This window comes from Drosophila busckii, chromosome X (genome assembly GCF_011750605.1).
Source record: "Drosophila busckii strain San Diego stock center, stock number 13000-0081.31 chromosome X, ASM1175060v1, whole genome shotgun sequence".
In the NCBI taxonomy this organism is placed as follows: Eukaryota; Metazoa; Arthropoda; class Insecta; order Diptera; family Drosophilidae; genus Drosophila; species Drosophila busckii.
The window spans coordinates 1783836-1802277 of NC_046608.1; the positions used below are offsets into that span (position 1 = coordinate 1783836).

Consider the following 18442-nt stretch of genomic DNA (forward strand, 5'->3'; position numbering starts at 1 on the left):
ATTGATTTATTAGCTTACTTTCTTTTTAACTTCAAACTTTGCACAGCTGTAACTCAGTAAAGAAATAGTAATTTCATAGTTGTAATTTTACAAATTAATCGTATTACTTAATTTGGAAACATTTCTTTTGTTGTCGGACAGCCAATGCGTGGTGAATAATGATAAGGATAATACCGATGCAGCCACCTGCACATACAGCCCACGGTGAAGAGGAAGGTTGCTGAACAACGCACTGAGAGCGAATCAGACACACCAACTGTACAGACTCACCAGACATCGGTCGATAATGCCATGGAAACCAATCATATATATATATGACATGGATGAGTCGCGCTCGCCCACCCCGCCTAGCTGATGCTGTCAGGAGTGAGGATGAGGAAGAGGAGTTTGTGTTTTGTTTAATTTCAAATTATGAAAATCTGTAACTCAGTTATGCCATTTTACACTCATAAGACTTTGAATAAACTCTGTCTATTTATTTGATTAATATAAAAATTTATTTAACAAAATTATGGCAATAAAAAGCCCAACCAAACTTTGCACAGCTGTAACTCTCTATGAAAAAATTAACCGTTTTTGCTTAATTTGGAAACATATCTTTTGTTTTTTATTGTTTTATTGAAAAAAAGTAACATTAACCTAATTATAAATATATGTCAACGTTCTAATTTTCTGCGTACAAGCAATATTCATTAGTTTTTATTTTTAGAAAAAAAGTATTATTTTTTTTTGTAAATTTAAAAATTAAATACTACACAAGTAGAAAAGATAAACAAAAATAATGTTGAGAACTTATGCGCTAAACAGATTTTGGGTATATAGATATAAATGAGCATGGAATTGAGAAATATGTCGCTGGCATGGCATAGCTGCAATAAGTTAAATTAGAAATACAATGTCATCGGCAAGCATGATCTGATTATCCTCGGTCATGCGATGCATGGCAGCATCGATTTCGGTGGCAGCAAACGGCTCAGGGTTGTTGCTGTTGATGGCCGAAGTGATGCGAGCCAGTGGCAGGCTCTGCTCGCGGGCATCGCGGAAGAGACGCTGCAGACCATTCTTGAAGGCGCCCAGGCGGTCATCAGTAATGGTAGCTGGTGCATTGGGAGTAGCACTGGTAGCCTCCGAGCTGCTCTGGCTAGTCGATTCGGTGAGCTGTTCACCACGCGCCGGCAGCGAGCGACGCGTTTCGCGGCGTGTTAAATCGCCCGCATCGGGCTGTGGCGGTTCAATGTCCTCATCGCTGTCATAGCCAGCAGTTTCGGTGGGATCGGTGCGAGTGCGCTTGCTACGACGCGTGGGTGATGCTTCAGCAGCATTGGCCTCGTTGGTCTCTTCCTCGTCCGAAGAGCCGCCTGCACGACGTCGCTTGCTGCCACGCTCCTTCTCCAGCACCTTCTTGAAGTAGGCATACTGCACAAGCTCTATGGCCGCATGCGCATCATCAATGGTCACCGTCTTGGACATGCGTGCACGCGCATGCGCGGTGGACAAACGTATAAGCGTCTCCAGCGTACGTGCCGTTATGGGCTGTGTGCGTGCCACATCCGATTCGACGGCTTCCTGGCTGCGCAGACGCGAGTATTCATTGGCAATGGCCTCGCAGGCCTGCTCCGTCAGCTTGGGTTTCATGCACTTGGCTATGTGTATATACTTGCGCATGAAGTCCACCGACAAGATCTTCTCGTGACGCTTGCGCGATTTGCCATGCAACAAAGCGTCATATTTCTCGTACAGCTCCGTTTCCTTTTTCTGCACATTAAGGTAAAGAAAGTTAGCTTGCAACAGTAAAGGCAACTGGCAGTAGCACTTACCTGTTCCGTGTTCGACACAAACGCCAGCGAATCCGCATAGGAGCTGCCCATGGAGAGCGGCTCACCATCGGCCTCCTTAGGATTGCGATAACGATGCATGCGTACCACATGATCTGAAATCATTTGATCCACATCGCTGTCTATAACATCCAGCATGACAAACAGCAAGTCGAAACGTGAGAGCAGCGAATCCTGCAATCCAATGTTCTCCATGGGCGTCTTATATTGATCGTACTATAAATTACATATTTGAATAAGTAAAATGTTTGGTTATTAAACTGCTTGAAATACTTACACGTCCATATACAGGATTGGCAGCGGCCAGCACTGAGCAACGTGCATTAAGTGAGGCATGTATGCCAGCCTTGGAGATGGTAACGCGTCCCTGCTCCATAACCTCATGTATAGCTGTGCGATCAATATCGCTCATCTTATCGAACTCATCAATGCACACGACACCGCGATCGGCCAAGACCATAGCGCCCGCCTCGAGACGTCGCTCGCCTGTCTCCTGATCTGTGGTCACGGCAGCTGTAAGACCTACGCCGCTGGAGCCACGTCCTGTGGTCGGTATAGCGCGTGGAGCCGTATTGAGCACATAGCGCAGCAGCTGCGACTTGGCCACCGATGGATCGCCAATGAGCAGTATATTGATGTCGCCACGGAGGCGTGTGCCATTGGGCAGCACCTTCTCGACGCCGCCCAACAGCAGACAGAGTATGGCCTGCTTCACATAGGTATGTCCATGTATGGAGGGCGCCAGGCTTTTGCTGAGCAGCTCAAAGATATCGTTGTTCTTGGCCAGTTTCTTGCAGAGCATAATATCCTCGCGTGAAATGTCCAGATTGCTTTCCTTGCTCAGCAGCGAGATGTTGTTGGCTAGGAGTACGGTGCGAAAGGTGCCGGAAGTGTAGCCGCCATGCTTGCCGGGGAGGCAACGATAATTGCCCACTATCTGTACACGATCACCGGGCTTGCAACGATCGACCAGATCATCATCACATACTATGTCCACAGAACGTGGCAGCTGGCCCGCGGGCGCCTTTTCTGGCATTTCCTGTATGGTCAGCGTTTGATGATCCTTGTAGACAGACAAACCAAACTCTGTTTCCAGCAGATTGCCATCTTCGTCTTTTGTGGGATATACAGCGCTGGAGGGCACTGCCTCAAACGAAGTTAGATCAGTATATTTGCGCTCTAGTACCTTCTTTGTGGTGGGACAATAATGCACACTGCGCACTACCTTCGGATGTATTAGCGAAACTTTGGTTACAATGCCCTCCACGCACACCAGATTACCCAGATAGATCGATGTTAGGGATCGCGGCGTTACATGACGATTGCCAAAGCAGCCTTCGAAGCCCACAAAGAAGTCCTCGTGGTGCTTGGCATAGCTGGGATCTACCGTAGATACATATTCTTTAAGTGCGCGCCCAAATGCCAGCTGCTCATCGGATGCATTACTGAGGAGCCCCATGGCGCGCTGAGCATTTTTGCGTTTCAAATCGTTGATGTTGACCACTAGACGCTTGCTTTTCTCAGCTATCATGTCTTTAACATGACCAGCATAAATGCCCTGGTCTTCCTCATCGTCAAGGAAGTCCAGATATTCACGCTGTATATCCTTGATGTACTGTTCCGCGTCGTGTGCCATTATCAATTAAATTTAACTTTAGCAACAAACAGGCACGCCGTATGCAATTCTTGGCGGGAACTATAAACATTAGCGAAGTTGGCTGCGCTTTCGATCTGTGGTGGCCGTCCGATAACGTGACTCGTGGGTGTTTCGGGGTTTCCGAACGAAAATCTGGCTAGTGGTTGATGCGTTATTTGTCTCTCGCTCTCACTTGTCTAACCTTTGATTTTGAAAATTATACATACTAACTTGAAAGGCCAACGAAGTAGGACGTTAATTGCTTGTGATTGAATTCTTAATAAATAATATTTTGCCAATTGCGTTGTAGCAATACTTGTTTGTTTTTTAAAATTTATTTTACAAAATTGAAAAGAAAAAAATATTTTTTCCCGCAATTGGCTACATTTGACGGGGAAAAAGCCAAATCGTCAGAATAGTGTGTGTGGGTTGTGTATTGCAAATTGGCATATTGTTGTTAAATTGAAGACAACTCTATTTACCGCAAGTTTGTAGTGAAAAGCTTAATCTGTGAATTAAAATGGAGGTAAGTTACAGTGCATAGTGTACTATTATAATTATAATTTATTTTTCTTCCATTTTTGAAGTCTGTCACGAGCTCCTCTGATAGCGAAAGCGATATAAATGTAGTGGTGAATAAAGAAAAGGATAATACCGATACAGGTGGGGTGAAAAGGAAGGTTGCTGAACCACCCACTGAGAGCGAATCAGACTCGCCACCTGTACCACCTGTAAAAAAGACTCGTACCCATATCTGGGTCGAGATGGAAACTAGTGATATATCTGAGAAGGAAGAGTCGCGCTCGCCTAGCGTAGTGAGTGCATACAGCATCAGCAGTGAGGATGATGAAGAGGAGGAAAATAAGGATGAGGAGGATGATGATGATGACGAAGACGATGATGATGATAATGATGACGATGAAAACCCAATGCTAGTCCAAGAATTTGAAGGAATTCTAAGGCTTAACAAAAAAACATACAAAGATTATGGAAATCTATGCCGAATTGCGTTGTAAGTACAGCCTAAGTGTTTTTTTTTTTTCATTGATTTTAAACAGTTTTACATTATAAGTAATACAATGTGTAATTTATAGCGAGCTAAATTCGTTTGATAAAGTAACGATGGCCGTACGAGCATACGAGAAGTTTGCCACAGTGCCACCAAAGGTTTGGTTGCCATATCTAAAGATGCTCAAAACTTTATGCCATACAGCTGAGGAGGGCAAAAACTTTGAAGCCAAATGCGTGCAGGCACTGAGCAGCTATTATGGTAAATCTTATAATATGTGTACTCAATGTTAGATTTACTTATTCTATATTTTTATCATGGAATAGATGAGGACCTTGCTGAATTTATAATCCAGTATCTATTAGAGCACCCTATTATGGAGAAGCGAACATATTGGGCCAACGTATTGGCAGATTATTGCTTGCCACGCCATGATTTTGTCAACAAGTTACGTTCTAAGTTGTTACACTTAAATCAGGCTGATAAAAAGTCAATGGAGGATTTAATGAATATCTACTGCTGCACTTGGAACTGCACCCAGACCGAGCTAGAGTCTATTCAAGCTTTTCGTGAGGATTTCAATGAACAGTTAATTAAACATGAACTGCAGAGCCCTTGGGACCAGGAACGTTTTATTCAAAAAGTACTTTCAATGAATTTGGAAGAACACACCCGTTATGTGGCGGCCAAGCATTTCTTTGAGCTGATGCTTCATAAGTATGCTACCAAGAACTCACTTTGGCTAAATTATATTAAGCACATGCAGGCGCTAGCGGATCGCGAAGATGAAGAGCTTTGTAACAAAGTGTTCGTGGGTTATTTGAGGAACAAGCCCATCGATATTATAAAACGTGGTTTGCGTGCACAGGTCTCTATCGAATTGAATCACAAGTATTTGTCGATAATGGAGCAAAATAAATATCCGCTGGATAAGGTTGACGCTGAGCTTGATAGTCATTTCCGCAGGCTTATTGGCTTTATGGACTTATCAACAGAGTTAAAGCTAGACTATCTAGCCTATCGTGTACGCCATGCTGACTTTACGAACAGTGCACAGGTAACTACTAGTGTACCCCAAACATTTAGCTAATGTCTTATTAAATTCATTAATATTAAGGTCCAATCAATACGCGATACTTTTCGTGCTGCGTGGAACTATCTATCACATGCGTATGGCGATGCAGCAGATAAGAACTTTGAGATTTTGCAGCTCTGGGCACAAGTTGAATATTCCATAGTGAAAGATGTGAATATGGGCGAAAAACTTTGGGATGAAATACTCGGTATGTCCTACAATGTACACTTCAATTAATTATTATTAACAATTTGTTGATAAACTGCTGCAGGCTATGCTGGTGCTGCCTCCAAGCAACAGCTTTGGCTGACTTACGCTCAAATGGACACAAATTTCAATGGCGGTATGAGGACACGCAATATTTTACGCGATGCTCTCAGTGCAGCAACCGAACAGCAGTTGCTATTGACCTTTTATCGTCGCTTTGAGCGCTCATATGGAGACTATGAAAGCATTGCCCATTGCCAGCAAAGCTGCGCTGCAAAACGTTCGTCATTCATGGATCGTGGTCATAGTGAACGTCCTACATTCAGGCAACGTGACCCACGGACTCGTTCGCCACAAGGTGCTAGGCCACACCGCGATACACCATATCCATTGGCTACAGCACGCGCTCGTGAGCCCCCCAAAGACAACTCCAAGAAGGAGAAGCCTGCTGGAAAGCAGCAAACCGAGTCAAAAGACGCTTTCCTAAAATATTCAAGTAAGTTCAATAAATATAATTATTTGCAACCGCTTGTATTTTTTGTTTGCAGAAAGCAAGGAACCAAATAAGATATTTATTTGTAACTTACACGAGAATTGCACCAAGGATGAGCTGTTAGAAGTATTCGACAAATTTGGCACCATTAAGGATGTGCGTCTTATTAACAAGCAGTAAGTGCTAATAATTTGCTTAATTACAATTTGTATTAATTTATATGCTTTTCACTTAGGCATAAGAAAACTGCCATTGCTTACATAGAGTATGAATTACCTGAGCATGCCGATAAGGCTGTCAGCGAGGGCAATGGCGTATCTATAGCTGATCTGAAGATACAGGTGGCCATCTCAAATCCACCAGTAAGACCCCAAAAAAAAGAGCCAATTGCACACTCAAGCAAAACTGCTCTACCGCTTGGACAAAAGCGTCGCATACAAACATCCTTGATACCATCGCAGCTGCGCCGCGCGGCTGCCAATGCCAAGTATGATGACGGTGCTGCTGCTCCTACTAATGGAGGCGCTAGTACATCTTCAGCAGCTGCAGCAACTGCTGCTGCAACTTCAGCAACTGCTGCTGAAACTGATACGGTTAGTATAGATGTAGATGATAACCAAGCAGAAGCTAGTGCTCCTAAGAAGTCAAATGACGATTTTCGTAAAATGTTTAATTGTTAACTAAGTTCTTTAGCTAACGTAAAAGAACTCTTTCACAAGTGTCGTATCGATGGATAAACAAATGTATATTGTAAGACAACTAGTGTCAACTCAAAAACAAGAATTCGTAATTTTCAAAAAATTATATTTTCATAGGTGTGTACTTAGTATATAAGAGAAAAAAATAACTGGATGTATACTCAAAAAAATCCAGAATCATAAAAAAAAATTACATTTCAACACAGAAAGAAAAGAAATGTCCACTCAAAAATTTGTTATTTTCGAAAATTTACATTTCAATAGATTCAAAGCATAATTAATATTAAAAAGAGAGAAACAACTTAATGTGAACACAAAACAAAATCATAATTATCAAAAAAATACATCACAATACATGTCAAACTTAACTTAACATATAAAAGAAATAAATATGTCAACACTCAAAAAAATCGTAATTATTAAAATATTGAAATTCAATAGATATCTAAATATATTTAACACAGAACAGAAAGAAATAACTTGATGTCAGCATAATGAAATTTGTAATTAACGAAAAGTTACATTTTAATTAATGTAAAAGTATACTTAACATATAAAAGTATTTTATTCTTTGATGTCAACACAAAATAATTCATAATTGTCGAAAAATTACATTTTAATAGATGTCTAAATATATTTGACACAGAAGAGAAAGAAATAACTTGATGTGAACAGAATTCGTAAGTAACGAAAAGTTACATTTTAACTAATGTGAATGTATACTTAACATATAAAAGAATGAAAAAACTCGATGTCAACACAAAATAATTCGTAATTATCGAAAAATTACATTTCAATACAATACACTTCATACAGAAAAAAAAAGAAATAACTTGATGTCAACACAAATGTGAAAAAAGAAATAGCTTGAAGTCTACTTAATAAACCCATAATTTTCGAAAATATACACTTTTATTGATGTGAAAATAAAAAAAAAGAAACGATCTATTTTATTCACAAACTCACTCGGACAAAGCCCCCTTAAGGACCGCATAATTATAATTCTACGAATCGACACTTCAGCAATTGCAATTAGGATATTGATTTTTATTAAACATTATATACATAGCATATATAGCGGACAAATTACGTTTTAAATTTAACGCTCTTGGTGACAGTGGACTTAATGCCCGATACTTCGCCACCGTAACGTTTACCTTCAGTGCGGACATTGCGCACGGCGCCCTTCCGGCGTATAAGCGCCTTGCGATATTTGCCGCGGTGCTTAACACGCGGATTGCGCAGTTCCTTCTTGCGATGTGGCGTTAGGCCCTTGTTCTTAGCTATCTGGTAGGTAATGCCGCGACGCGAGTTCTCCTCCTCGTCCTCATCTTCTTCATCTAATTGCTCGCCGGCCGCCTCCTTGTCGTCATCATCATCAGAGTTCTCACTGTCGTCATCACTGCCCATCTCATGCTCTTTTCCTGCATTCTCATCGTATTTGTTGAGTATTTTCAGCTTGGCCTTGCGCTGCGCCACATCAAGCACAGTGAATGTATCACCATCTTGTATGCGCTCCAATAGTGCCTCCAGCTGCGGACGTATATAGTTTTCATAACGCGGCGTCAGCTCATCGAACAGCTTCTTTAATTGCACCAAGCGCTTGATCACTGGATGGAATTTGACGCTGGTGCGTCGTGCCTTTAACAGCAGGTAGAAGGCCACATTGGAGCAGTGTGTTAGCATCACATTCTGATAGACTTCGGCAAACTGCAATGCCGGCACCATGGGCACATTGTGATTTTGTACATAGTCCAACACGGGATTTGTCAGCTGTTGCACCTCGTTAAGGTGGTGCTGAAAGTCCTTTGTGAGTCCCATAAACTCAGGAGAATCCTTCTGCAGTAGCTGTAACCGTTCACGTTTAGTTAAACCTGTCAGATCTGTGGTCACCCTTATGCTGGCTCCATTTTGCTGCTCCAGCTTTTCAGCGGGCAACTCCATATCGTCCAGCTGGAAGTCAGCTTCGTTTAGCTGCTTGGCTAGACGTAACTGTATTCTCTTGGCTTCCTCCTCTTCTGCTTTGGCCATCTCCTCTTCCTGCGCATTGTAGCTACTGTAATCGGGGTCCACAAAATCTGTATTGTAGTACGACCTCTTGTTGCTTCCCCAGTCCATGGTGTCGGGCAGATCGCGGTCATCATCTTCGGCGCCTTCAATGTCGCTGTCCTGCATTAGCTTGCCCACATCATCATCATCGTCGTCGTCGTCCTCCTGCTCATCATCCTCGTCTTCGCTATCGCTGAATGCCAAAATCTCCTGTTTTTGATTTTTATGTTTGTCAACACGCTTTTGGCGCTCCTTGCGTAAGTCCTGCAAGATCTCACGCTCTTCTTCATCGTATTCCTGCTCGGAATCGGTGGGCTCGTAATCATCCGCCTCGCTGTCCATGTTTTAAAATATTTTTGTTGATTTTTAGCACCGCGTGTAGCTGGAGCTCAAAATAGTATTTATAGACAACACTATTAACGATAGCACCAATCGCGACTATCGGCCGACCACCATTAAAAGCAGAGCTGTCGCCTATTTGATTATGTTTGAACCTTACGGTTATTTTTGCATTCGCAGAAAATTAAGTGGGCGTGCTTTTGTTCGAAAACTTTGTATATATGTCTAAATTAAGTGTCCGCAGTAATATATCTATATCATCGGAGCTGCAAGATATGATCATGCGCTTCGACGATATGCTGCCCATAAAGAACAAGGAATACAATCATGTAGATGCTTGGCTATCGACTCCCGAAGTTCTGAACTTAACTGCGCACTTGGAGCCTCATCAAGGTTCAGCTACGCAACATAATCCCTTTGTCGAAACGCCAAATTACGAGCCAAACGATGAGCCGCAGCAGCAGCTGAGCATTGAACGTCTAACAGACGATTTTCTAAATGTTTCAGATTGCAATGCTGCTGTGCCAAAATATGCGTTGGTAATTAAAAATTAAAAACGTGAATTTATTGTGATCTCTGATTAATTTTTTTTTTATACAGTCAGATATGGTTTTTATGATTGACAAGCCAAAGGATGCAGTACCTTTAGGCACAGAATTTCCCATTAAGAAGCTTCCAGAAACGTGCGGAGTAGACAAGATCGTCAAGTTATTTATCGTCAAGGTTCTTGTCATCAGTTGTATAATTGTTATAAAATTAATATAGTTATTTTTTGGTTATTTATATAGGTTTATAGTCCGTTTCAGTTTTGGTTTCACGATGCAGACGAAATGCCTTTGCTTAATAACCTAACAAATGATATGATGAAGTTGGTTTTAATACAAAAAATAATTAAACGTAATAATAATATCTGTACACTTACAGCTTCTTCTATAGCATCAAAAAAACCCGTTGGCAATTGACCAAGTTTTTCCTTAAGCCCGGATACATCTGTGCAGCCAGCTATGAGAGCTCTTGGCGTCGTGCACGCATTTTGCGTGAGCTCGTTGACGATGGACACTCGGCGGCGCTAGTTTATTTTGTTGACTTTGGCAGTTGCGAGCAGTTGTCTCTTAAAGATTTGTATTTCTTGGATAAAAGTCATGCCGTGCTTGGCCCAATAGCCTTGCGTGGCACGATCACTGATGTTTATCCTTTGGGCTTTCATTGGCCTGCAAAAGCAACGCGTGCATTTAAGGATTTGGTGCTGCAACGTGAGATGCATGGGATAGTAAGGGAAATAGATAAGCAAGAACGCATAGTGTTTCTTAATCTGATGTATAATAGCCAACTGATGGAGCCCAACATATCAAAGCTGCTTATCAATGATAGGATGGCGGGACCCAGCTACAACTATGATCCTAAAGTTCGTGTTAAAAATTATGGGCGACGCGTACGATACCTGCGCGAGCTTTTGCCGACGTAAGTAGCGTTTATATATTTATAGTACACATATAGTATGTATATTTAAATTCGTTATATGGTTAATACAGCTTTGACATGTTGGAAGCGCAGCTGTTTCCCACTCCCACATCGGAAGCTTTTGAGAAGGAGTTTGATGCGATAATTTTTTCGTCTAGATTTTACTATGACTATCTGCCACCTAAGCTAGCGAATCCTTTTCTTTATGAACTTCAAAATGCACTCACCGCTTGGCTGGATAAATATAAAAAAAATAATCAGTCTTGGCGGCGACAAATGCGCGCTAAGAAGGCTGAACAAGCTAAGAAGCAAAGAAGAAGTACATAGTATAACGAAAAAGTCTGTGCACATGTAGAGCTATTAAATATTCTTATATATATCCAATGCATATATCAGAGTATGTAATTACTAGTAGATCAATATTAGACGTGTGTTTCCATATATGTGTATATAAAGTATTTTGTTTGTGAAACTTCTGGACTGCGGGTGCGTTCAATCCAATCAGTTTTCAAAGGCGCGCCGCATTAGATACATCGCGGGACACTGATCACCATCGTCCAGATGCATGATTTGCATGAGATCCTCCTGCAGTAGCGAAGCGCCAGCATGTACGCCCTGACACGTCGACTCGGATATGGTATTTGTGGCATCCGTCAAAGTGGCTGTATTCCCCGTTGCGGTCACCATGGTCTGTTCCAGTTCCTCCTGACTGCTGTGCAGCTTGTGGACGGGTTGGCTCTGCAGGATGCTTTGCCAAGGCAGCGCCGCTGACATAATTGACTGTTGCCAGTGCTCATTGCCCAGATGCGTTTTATTCGCATTGAGCAGCTGCTCCATAGCCCTTACCGGTACACTCATGTCCAGAGCTGCGCGCAGCGCGTTCTGACTGGTGCTGGGCAGCTCCTCGCGCTCATTGAGATCCGTTGGCGGCGCCATTGCTGTTTGCATATCCGTCTCCGATGGCAGCATTGGTTGGTTTTGCTGCTGCTGATGATGATGTTGTTGTTGTTGTTGTAGCTGCATTTGCTGCTGCTGCTGCGGCGGCTGGTGCATTGTCTCATTGACGGGCGTGGCGATGCCGTCATCGCTGCTCGAGCTGCCAGCGAAGCGTGCCAGCTGCAGAGGCGCGCCAAGCTGTCGCTCGCATGCGCGCTGCTGCTGCTGTCGCAGCTCATGCTGCTCATCCTCGATAATCAGGCGATTGGCATCCGTGTTGGGAATGCCATGCATGGCACGGTTAGCAGCAATCATCTGGCTGCGCACCATGTTGTTCGTGGAGCGCGAGTTGCCATACCTAAGGCGCTGCTGCAACATGGTACGCTTGTATTGCTCCGGCTCCGGCTGACCAGCCTGCGAATGGGACTGTGTGTAAGGGTAGAAGACCGAATCGTATGGTGAAGCGCCAGCCTCGCGTCGCAATCGTTGCTGCAGTATGCGCTCAATGTTGGAGCGCGACTGTGCATTGCCGTAGCTGATGCGACGAGCGGCACGCTGGCGACGATCCTGCGCCTCCCGGCGTGCCTCGTCGACAGCGCGCATCTTGGCGGTCATGCGCAGCTCGTTGCGAAAATAGAAGCCACCGCCTTGTTCGGCCATTTCAGCATTGCGACGCGAGATCTCCTGACCCAGTTCGCGGGCGCGCTCCAGCGCCAGCAAGCGTTCACGTCGTTGTTGCGCCTCAATGGTCGGTGGCAATGGCGGCGGTGGCGGCGCTATGAGATGCCGCGGACCCTGCGAGGTGCTGGGCGACTCATTCATATCCTCGATTTCGCGAAAAAGTCGCTTCAGCCGCACCTGGCGCATCTTCAGCTCAATCGTATGGTCATTGAACTCCTGGATGCGCTCATATTCCTCGCGCAGGCGCTGCAGCTGCCCGTTGCGCCTGCTATTGTTGAACAGGCGTCGAAAGTACGGCGTACGCTTGATTTGATATGACATTGCAAGTCCGTAATTTGCTTAACTTAATGCAAGTATTCTGTTGTCTGTTGTTGCGGTTGGCTCAAACGTTCTTTACGTGGCTGCTTTTTTCATTAAGTGAGGTTATGTGTGTGGTTTTTTTTTGGATTCGCCTTTTGGTTTGCACTTGAAAATTTTGTACGCTTCCTAAAAATGAGAAAAATTAGTTTGTTCGAATGTGTTGACTGAGACGAAAATGCTTTTTATGGCTTGATAAGCCAACCCAACTTTTGAAAGCCCGCTATGATTAAAATAAAGTTAACGAAAATGTGTGGTTAGGTTTACACAGTCAGTTTATTGCTTTTGAAATTACATTAAAATATAAATAAATAGTTTAAAGACAGATACATGGTCGATATAAAAATTAGACTGGCATATTACAATAATCATAATTAGACAATTTTTAGATTTAAAATTTTTTTTTACTAACGCCAGCGTTATTAATCTTAGTTGGGTAATCATTTCACAACTTTGGCCATCATGTGTGTCAACTTTTCGTCATCTGCACCAGTCACGGAGGATATACGCCGATTGCCCTTGAGAAAGACAAATGTCGGCATGCAGCGTACTTTGTACTTATCCACGAGATCCTCGAACTTGTCCACATTGATCTTGAGTACCACTACTTTGCCGGCGTATTTGCGAGCCAAAGATTTAACAGTTTTATCCATATCAGCACACGGTCCGCACCAGGTGGCATAAAAGTCCAGTAAGACAATTTTATTTTCGGCCTCCTCCATGCGTTTGTGAAAGTCATTCATGCTGCGTACAGTCGACATTTTTTCTTTGATTTTTTTAAACTTATTTTACTTTGGACGAACACGAAAAACTGCGCAATAATGTAGCTGAGAATGCTGCAGTTGGACTATTTATACTAGTTGCATTATAACTGTGGAATTAACGGCGAGGTTCAAAAATGGCAGAATCAGTATAAACGCATACAAATGCATTTACACCAGTTTGAAAAAGCTGCACAGTAGCGGCGCTTTTCCATTGTGACAAAGCTGCCACATGGGTCTTATCTATCGATAACAAGTGCGGGCTTTGGCAACACTCATTTTTTTTAAATTGTCAAATGATTTTTTATTTAAAGCTAAGTTGGCTCTATTGTTCAATATTACTCCGCTGACGAGCAATATAACTGTTTACTGTGCATAACACAACTAGAATAAACTTTAATTTGCATAAATACACAAAGTACGTACACTTTAACGAAATTCGAATATATAACTCTTGTTTAGTTTCCACTGGTTGCAGTTTCGCAGAACATCAGCAGCAACCATGGTGCATATGGTTCAGAGTAAAGAGGACTTTGAAGAGCAGCTGACTAATGCCGGCGACAAGTTAATTGTCATTGATTTTTGCGCCAACTGGTGCGGTCCATGCAAAATAATTGCTCCTAAGCTAGAGGAACTGGCCATACAATATGCCGACCGTGCTGTTGTGCTCAAGGTGAATGTGGATGAGAATGAGGAGATCACCAATGAGTATAATATAACCAGCATGCCCACATTCGTTTTCATTAAAAGTGGCGAAGTGCTCGAAGTCTTTGTGGGCGGCAATTCCGACAAATTAGTTAAATCTATGGAGAAATATGTGGGCGATGTAGAGGCGTCAACGGATCAGCCGGCCACAGAGATTAATGCAGCATCGGAGGGCGCTGACACAGAGCAGGCTACAGGACCAGCGACCAGTTCTCAAGACATGCCAGCCACTTTAAACAAAGGTGTGCTGGATAACTAGACTATATAACTAATCAAACATGAAACTTATTACAAATCACCATTAAACTTGACTTGTTGCCAACTATAAAACTATTTGCTTAGGCGTCGTTAATGTGTATATATAGTATATTCTACAATTCTTTAAATCGGCTTTCGTTTAAAATATTGGCTTGCGTTTCATTCACAAATGCAACGCAAGCCATTCGGTCTCACAATTACAAATAGCTTTGTATTAAGGTTAATAAAAAAAAGTAGTTGCATTATTTTTTCATCTATTTTTTGGCGAATGTAATTTTCATCGCATGCGTGGGCGTAATCTTGAATCCTTGTAGAGCCTCCTTGGCTGCATTACTCTGCAGCTCTGTGGTGAACTCGACAAAGGCGATATCGTGACGATTTGGTACCAATCGCACTTCCTTGAAGCCGGGAAACTGATTGAACAGCATTGACAGCATCATTTCGTTAGTCTCCTCTGGCAAATTGGTAAGGAATAGAATTTGATTTGGCGGCTGCTCGGTCTGTGTATTTGGATTTGAATTTTCTGCGCTGATCTGCTTTTTCTTTTTGTCTCTGTGGTAAGTACAAAGTGAACCAAATATTATTTATTAAATACAATAACGTATTTGTATATGTTATATACTTTTTATCGTCAGTGCCCGGTGCAGGCTTCGGCGGCTTCACCTTCTTCGGCCGCTCCTTGTATGTTCCCTTCAGTTTGGCCACAATATCGGAATCGCACTTGGAATAGGCAATGCGCATAGGCTTATCATAGAATGGAAAACCTTGCATTGTGCGTAACGCATTTGAAGCACTGCCAATTTCCTTAAAAATAACAAATGCCTGTCCACGCATTTTCAGTGTTTTCAGCGCCACAATATCGAGTATTTGACCAAACTGAGAGAAAATGGCATAGAGCGATTTCTTCAGCTCCTCCTTTTTGATTTTCTCATTAAGATTGTTTATATATATTGTTTGATTTGGGCGCACATCCATTTTATTGCGGTTTTTATTGAATACAAATCAAACGATTAGAAATAAATGACAAGCAATGCTTTTATTTTTTTTTCGCCGACTAGGGATGATATGCAGCGTTGCAAGCGATAGTCATTAAAATACTACGACTAGCTGTAACGAGCACAGCGAATAATCGACTAGCGAACTATCGGTATCGAGCAAGTGGTTATCGCTATCTAGTTTGCCGGCCTGCATTTATTTGTATTTTGTTAATAGTTTATTGCAAGTAAATGAAATGTTTCCGCGCGGTGACAATAAAAAGGATCGCTATGCCAAGCTGTCGTTTCTTGGCGAGGGTCAGGTGAGTGCCACTCCATATTGCATTGATAGTCAAATTAAATAATTTGTATTGCTTTTTTGCTTAGTTTGCCATTGTCTACAAGGCACGCGACATTGTGAACGGCCAAATAGTGGCTGTCAAGAAGATTAAAAAGGGCAGCCGCGAGGAGGCGCGCGATGGCATTAATCGCACGGCTCTGCGTGAAATTAAAATACTGCAAGAGCTTCAACATGAGAATATCATTGGTTTAGTCGACGTGTTCGGTCAACTATCAAATGTATCACTGGTATTTGACTTTATGGATACAGATTTGGAGGTGATCATCAAGGACCAGAAGATAATACTAACACAGGCCAACATAAAGTCGTATGCTATCATGACGCTGCGTGGCTTGGAGTACCTACATGCCAACTGGATACTGCATCGTGATTTAAAGCCCAACAACTTGTTGGTCAACAGCGATGGGCTACTTAAGATTGGTGATTTTGGTCTGGCAAAGACCTTTGGCTCACCAAATCGTATTTATACACATCATGTGGTCACACGCTGGTATCGTTCGCCGGAGCTGCTCTTTGGTGCACGTCAATATGGCACAGGCGTGGACATGTGGGCCGTGGGCTGCATTATAGCTGAGCTTATGTTGCGCGTACCCTTTCTGCCTGGCGACTCGGACCTCGATCAGCTAACGCGTATTTTCAGTGTGCTGGGTACACCCACCGAAGCGGATTGGCCCTACATTAGCAGGCTGCATGACTATCTACAGTTTCGTCACTTTGTGGGCACGCCATTGCAGAATATCTTTACAGCTGCTGGTAATGATATGATTCATCTTATGCGTACTCTATTTGCCATGAACCCATTGAGGCGCTGCTCCTGCCGCGAGGCCTTAAGCATGCCTTATTTTCACAATAAACCGGCGCCGACTGTGGGTCCCAAACTGCCCATGCCCTCGGCCATTTTGGCGGCAAAAGAGGGAGCCAATGCAAATCCCGACGATAAGCCAGTTGGTCTCAAGCGTAAACTGGTGGAGACAACGGTGCGTGGAAATATGTTGCCGCAAAAGAAAAAGCTGCTGTTCTGAGCTAACAACTATCTACCTATCTATCTAAGCATGAAGTAGTTTGTAATTTCATTATATGTTAATAATACAAAATGGTTGGACGATTAATAGGAGAGCTTCGCGTATGTCGTTGAGTTGAGTCGTTGGATATCTGCCTGGCAGATTCTGTTAAGTTCAAGCAAATCGATAATAAATAAAACTGTTTACATTTATAAAATTTATGCAAATTCAACATTTAAAAAATAATAACAACACTTACACTAAGGATAGGGCATGAACGCAGCCAGGTGGCTTTAGTTTAGCCAAACCTTTAGATGAAGTCAAAGCCCTACCACCCAAACCCACCCACTCAACCAAGCATCGACGCTCTCGTTCAGTCATTATTCGACTGAAGCGCATACGAAAGAAGGACGCGATTAGCGCTGCTCTCCTTAAGCTACGACCCAAAGAGCGGCTTAGCTTACATGTGTGGTGGGAGGCTGAAAGATAAGACAGAAAAGCGAGACGGCTTGCTGGTCAGTTGGGTATGGGGTGTTGGCGAGTAAACAAGGAGTGCGCGACTTGTCTGAATTATAATAATTCATATGCATTTGGGTGAAAGAACTTCTACTGTAATTTATTATGCTGGCCATTCCATAGTACAGAGTCTGCAATTGTAGGTCAAACAGCGTTTTAAGTTTTCATATATAAACGGGGCTGGCGATGTGTTTGCTGCCAAACAGACCAGCCAACCAGTTAGTTTGGGCTAACAACATAGTATACACTGAACAAAATTTGTAGTTTGCATTTATAATTTCTATATTTTGGTTACGGTATCTGGAAAAATGCCGCTGGGCAAGAAGGTGAACGCAGATGCAGAGCTGTCGCGACGTCAACGCGCTGAGCTGCGCACTACTTATGGCAACAAGTACTCCAATATGAATTTAGTGCGACTGCGCAGTCGTCCGCCAGCAGCAGCAGCGGATGCTGTACCTGCAGCAGTTGCAACTACAGCTGTGGCCGCAATAGCTGGAGCAACCACGACATCCTTGCGACGCATTGCCTCAAGCTTTGCGCATGTTAGCGATGTGGGGTATGGTTCTTTTGCGGCTTTGCCACACGAGGATTCGGAGGAGGATGCGCGTGAGGAGCGAGCCGAGGTGCTGATACGCAGTCAGCCCTTTAAGCTGGCGGTGGCTTCACTTGCGGAGAGTGCATCAACCTCAGGTGCTAGACAACAGGATGAAGTGCCATGTGAACACTTTCTGGCAACACAGACGCGTGCCAACGAGCGTTGGAATCAAATTGCCGCCACAGTCTCCGCTTTGTTTCGTGTACGGCGTACCGAGGCCCATCCATCATTTGAGCTGCGACGATTGCGGGAACAGCGCGATCTGCTCGAATCATTCACACGGCCCTTTCTCTATGAGGAGGGCAATGCTCAGCCGAAGTAAAATCGCTTGTAGCTATGGCCAATCCAATGGTGCTGTAACCAAAAAGGAAACCCTACCGCTCTGAACTATAAACTTGTTTTCCAAATTCATTCACATTCACATATTATTCATATATTCTCATATTCATATTCGTAATTCAAATGCAGCTACAGCTCTCTCTCTCTCTCTCTCTC

General features: G+C 43.1%; 9 protein-coding genes across 10 annotated transcripts; 4 read left to right on the forward strand and 5 right to left on the reverse strand.

Moving 5' to 3' along the window:
* Nucleotides 1-791: 791 nt before the first annotated feature.
* LOC108605602 (DNA replication licensing factor Mcm3) lies at nt 792-3520 on the reverse strand. The gene is made up of 3 exons (XM_017995379.1): nt 2113-3520; nt 1818-2051; nt 792-1755 (listed from the first exon to the last, which is right to left on the reverse strand). The coding sequence occupies exons 1-3, from the start codon at nt 3469-3471 to the stop codon at nt 880-882; spliced, it is 2469 nt and encodes an 822-aa protein (XP_017850868.1). The 5' UTR covers nt 3472-3520; the 3' UTR covers nt 792-879.
* A 305-nt stretch (nt 3521-3825) lies between these two features.
* Nucleotides 3826-11154, forward strand: LOC108604964 (RNA-binding protein 4F). The gene is made up of 14 exons (XM_017994534.2): nt 3826-3997; nt 4059-4483; nt 4566-4741; nt 4807-5537; nt 5598-5763; nt 5827-6258; nt 6311-6431; nt 6491-6915; nt 8117-8243; nt 9577-9880; nt 9942-10064; nt 10130-10209; nt 10266-10802; nt 10874-11154. The coding sequence occupies exons 1-14, from the start codon at nt 3992-3994 to the stop codon at nt 11127-11129; spliced, it is 3909 nt and encodes a 1302-aa protein (XP_017850023.1). The 5' UTR covers nt 3826-3991; the 3' UTR covers nt 11130-11154.
* On the reverse strand, nt 7972-9486 carry LOC108606794 (something about silencing protein 10). Its single transcript, XM_017997253.2, has one exon. The coding sequence runs from the start codon at nt 9342-9344 to the stop codon at nt 8040-8042; it is 1305 nt and encodes a 434-aa protein (XP_017852742.1). The 5' UTR covers nt 9345-9486; the 3' UTR covers nt 7972-8039.
* A 32-nt stretch (nt 11155-11186) lies between the features above and the next one.
* On the reverse strand, nt 11187-12961 carry LOC108606793 (adenylate cyclase, terminal-differentiation specific). The gene has a single exon (XM_017997252.2). It carries the CDS (start codon nt 12738-12740, stop codon nt 11304-11306), a length of 1437 nt encoding a protein of 478 aa, XP_017852741.1. The 5' UTR covers nt 12741-12961; the 3' UTR covers nt 11187-11303.
* A 209-nt stretch (nt 12962-13170) lies between these two features.
* Nucleotides 13171-13723, reverse strand: LOC108606139 (thioredoxin-1). The gene has a single exon (XM_017995993.2). It carries the CDS (start codon nt 13535-13537, stop codon nt 13217-13219), a length of 321 nt encoding a protein of 106 aa, XP_017851482.1. The 5' UTR covers nt 13538-13723; the 3' UTR covers nt 13171-13216.
* Nucleotides 13724-13857: 134 nt separating this feature from the next.
* On the forward strand, nt 13858-14567 carry LOC108605681 (thioredoxin-2). Of its 2 annotated transcripts, none has more exons than XM_017995472.1 (2): nt 13858-13955; nt 14000-14567. In XM_017995472.1, exon 2 carries the CDS (start codon nt 14040-14042, stop codon nt 14499-14501), a length of 462 nt encoding a protein of 153 aa, XP_017850961.1. In that variant the 5' UTR covers nt 13858-13955; nt 14000-14039; the 3' UTR covers nt 14502-14567. The 2 variants fall into 2 exon arrangements, with proteins under 2 accessions (XP_017850961.1, XP_017850962.1); XM_017995473.1 differs by having other exon boundaries at nt 14016-14567.
* Nucleotides 14568-14604: 37 nt separating this feature from the next.
* LOC108605680 (U1 small nuclear ribonucleoprotein A) lies at nt 14605-15538 on the reverse strand. Its single transcript, XM_017995471.2, has 2 exons — nt 15123-15538; nt 14605-15052 (listed from the first exon to the last, which is right to left on the reverse strand). Exons 1-2 carry the CDS (start codon nt 15473-15475, stop codon nt 14755-14757), a joined length of 651 nt encoding a protein of 216 aa, XP_017850960.1. The 5' UTR covers nt 15476-15538; the 3' UTR covers nt 14605-14754.
* Nucleotides 15539-15670: 132 nt separating this feature from the next.
* On the forward strand, nt 15671-17030 carry LOC108605929 (cyclin-dependent kinase 7). The gene is made up of 2 exons (XM_017995749.1): nt 15671-15797; nt 15862-17030. The coding sequence occupies exons 1-2, from the start codon at nt 15732-15734 to the stop codon at nt 16855-16857; spliced, it is 1062 nt and encodes a 353-aa protein (XP_017851238.1). The 5' UTR covers nt 15671-15731; the 3' UTR covers nt 16858-17030.
* A 544-nt stretch (nt 17031-17574) lies between these two features.
* On the forward strand, nt 17575-18415 carry LOC108606940. Its single transcript, XM_017997492.2, has one exon. It carries the CDS (start codon nt 17661-17663, stop codon nt 18267-18269), a length of 609 nt encoding a protein of 202 aa, XP_017852981.1. The 5' UTR covers nt 17575-17660; the 3' UTR covers nt 18270-18415.
* The last annotated feature ends 27 nt before the right edge of the window (nt 18416-18442 follow it).

Coding starts and splice junctions, on each gene's coding strand:
- LOC108605602 (XM_017995379.1), bottom strand. CDS start 3,471: ATGGCACACGACGCGGAACAGTACATCAAGGATATACAGCGTGAATAT. Junction 2,052..2,112: donor CCAATCCTGTATATGGACGT/GTAAGTATTTCA, acceptor TGTAATTTATAG/TACGATCAATATAAGACGCC. Junction 1,756..1,817: donor TTGTGTCGAACACGGAACAG/GTAAGTGCTACT, acceptor CTTAATGTGCAG/AAAAAGGAAACGGAGCTGTA.
- LOC108604964 (XM_017994534.2), top strand. Junction 5,764..5,826: donor ACTTTGGGATGAAATACTCG/GTATGTCCTACA, acceptor AAACTGCTGCAG/GCTATGCTGGTGCTGCCTCC. Junction 6,916..8,116: donor GAAGTCAAATGACGATTTTC/GTAAAATGTTTA, acceptor GTTTACCTTCAG/TGCGGACATTGCGCACGGCG.
- LOC108606794 (XM_017997253.2), bottom strand. CDS start 9,344: ATGGACAGCGAGGCGGATGATTACGAGCCCACCGATTCCGAGCAGGAA.
- LOC108606793 (XM_017997252.2), bottom strand. CDS start 12,740: ATGTCATATCAAATCAAGCGTACGCCGTACTTTCGACGCCTGTTCAAC.
- LOC108606139 (XM_017995993.2), bottom strand. CDS start 13,537: ATGTCGACTGTACGCAGCATGAATGACTTTCACAAACGCATGGAGGAG.
- LOC108605681 (XM_017995472.1), top strand. CDS start 14,040: ATGGTGCATATGGTTCAGAGTAAAGAGGACTTTGAAGAGCAGCTGACT.
- LOC108605680 (XM_017995471.2), bottom strand. CDS start 15,475: ATGGATGTGCGCCCAAATCAAACAATATATATAAACAATCTTAATGAG. Junction 15,053..15,122: donor CCGGGCACTGACGATAAAAA/GTATATAACATA, acceptor TACTTACCACAG/AGACAAAAAGAAAAAGCAGA.
- LOC108605929 (XM_017995749.1), top strand. CDS start 15,732: ATGTTTCCGCGCGGTGACAATAAAAAGGATCGCTATGCCAAGCTGTCG. Junction 15,798..15,861: donor CGTTTCTTGGCGAGGGTCAG/GTGAGTGCCACT, acceptor TTTTTTGCTTAG/TTTGCCATTGTCTACAAGGC.
- LOC108606940 (XM_017997492.2), top strand. CDS start 17,661: ATGCCGCTGGGCAAGAAGGTGAACGCAGATGCAGAGCTGTCGCGACGT.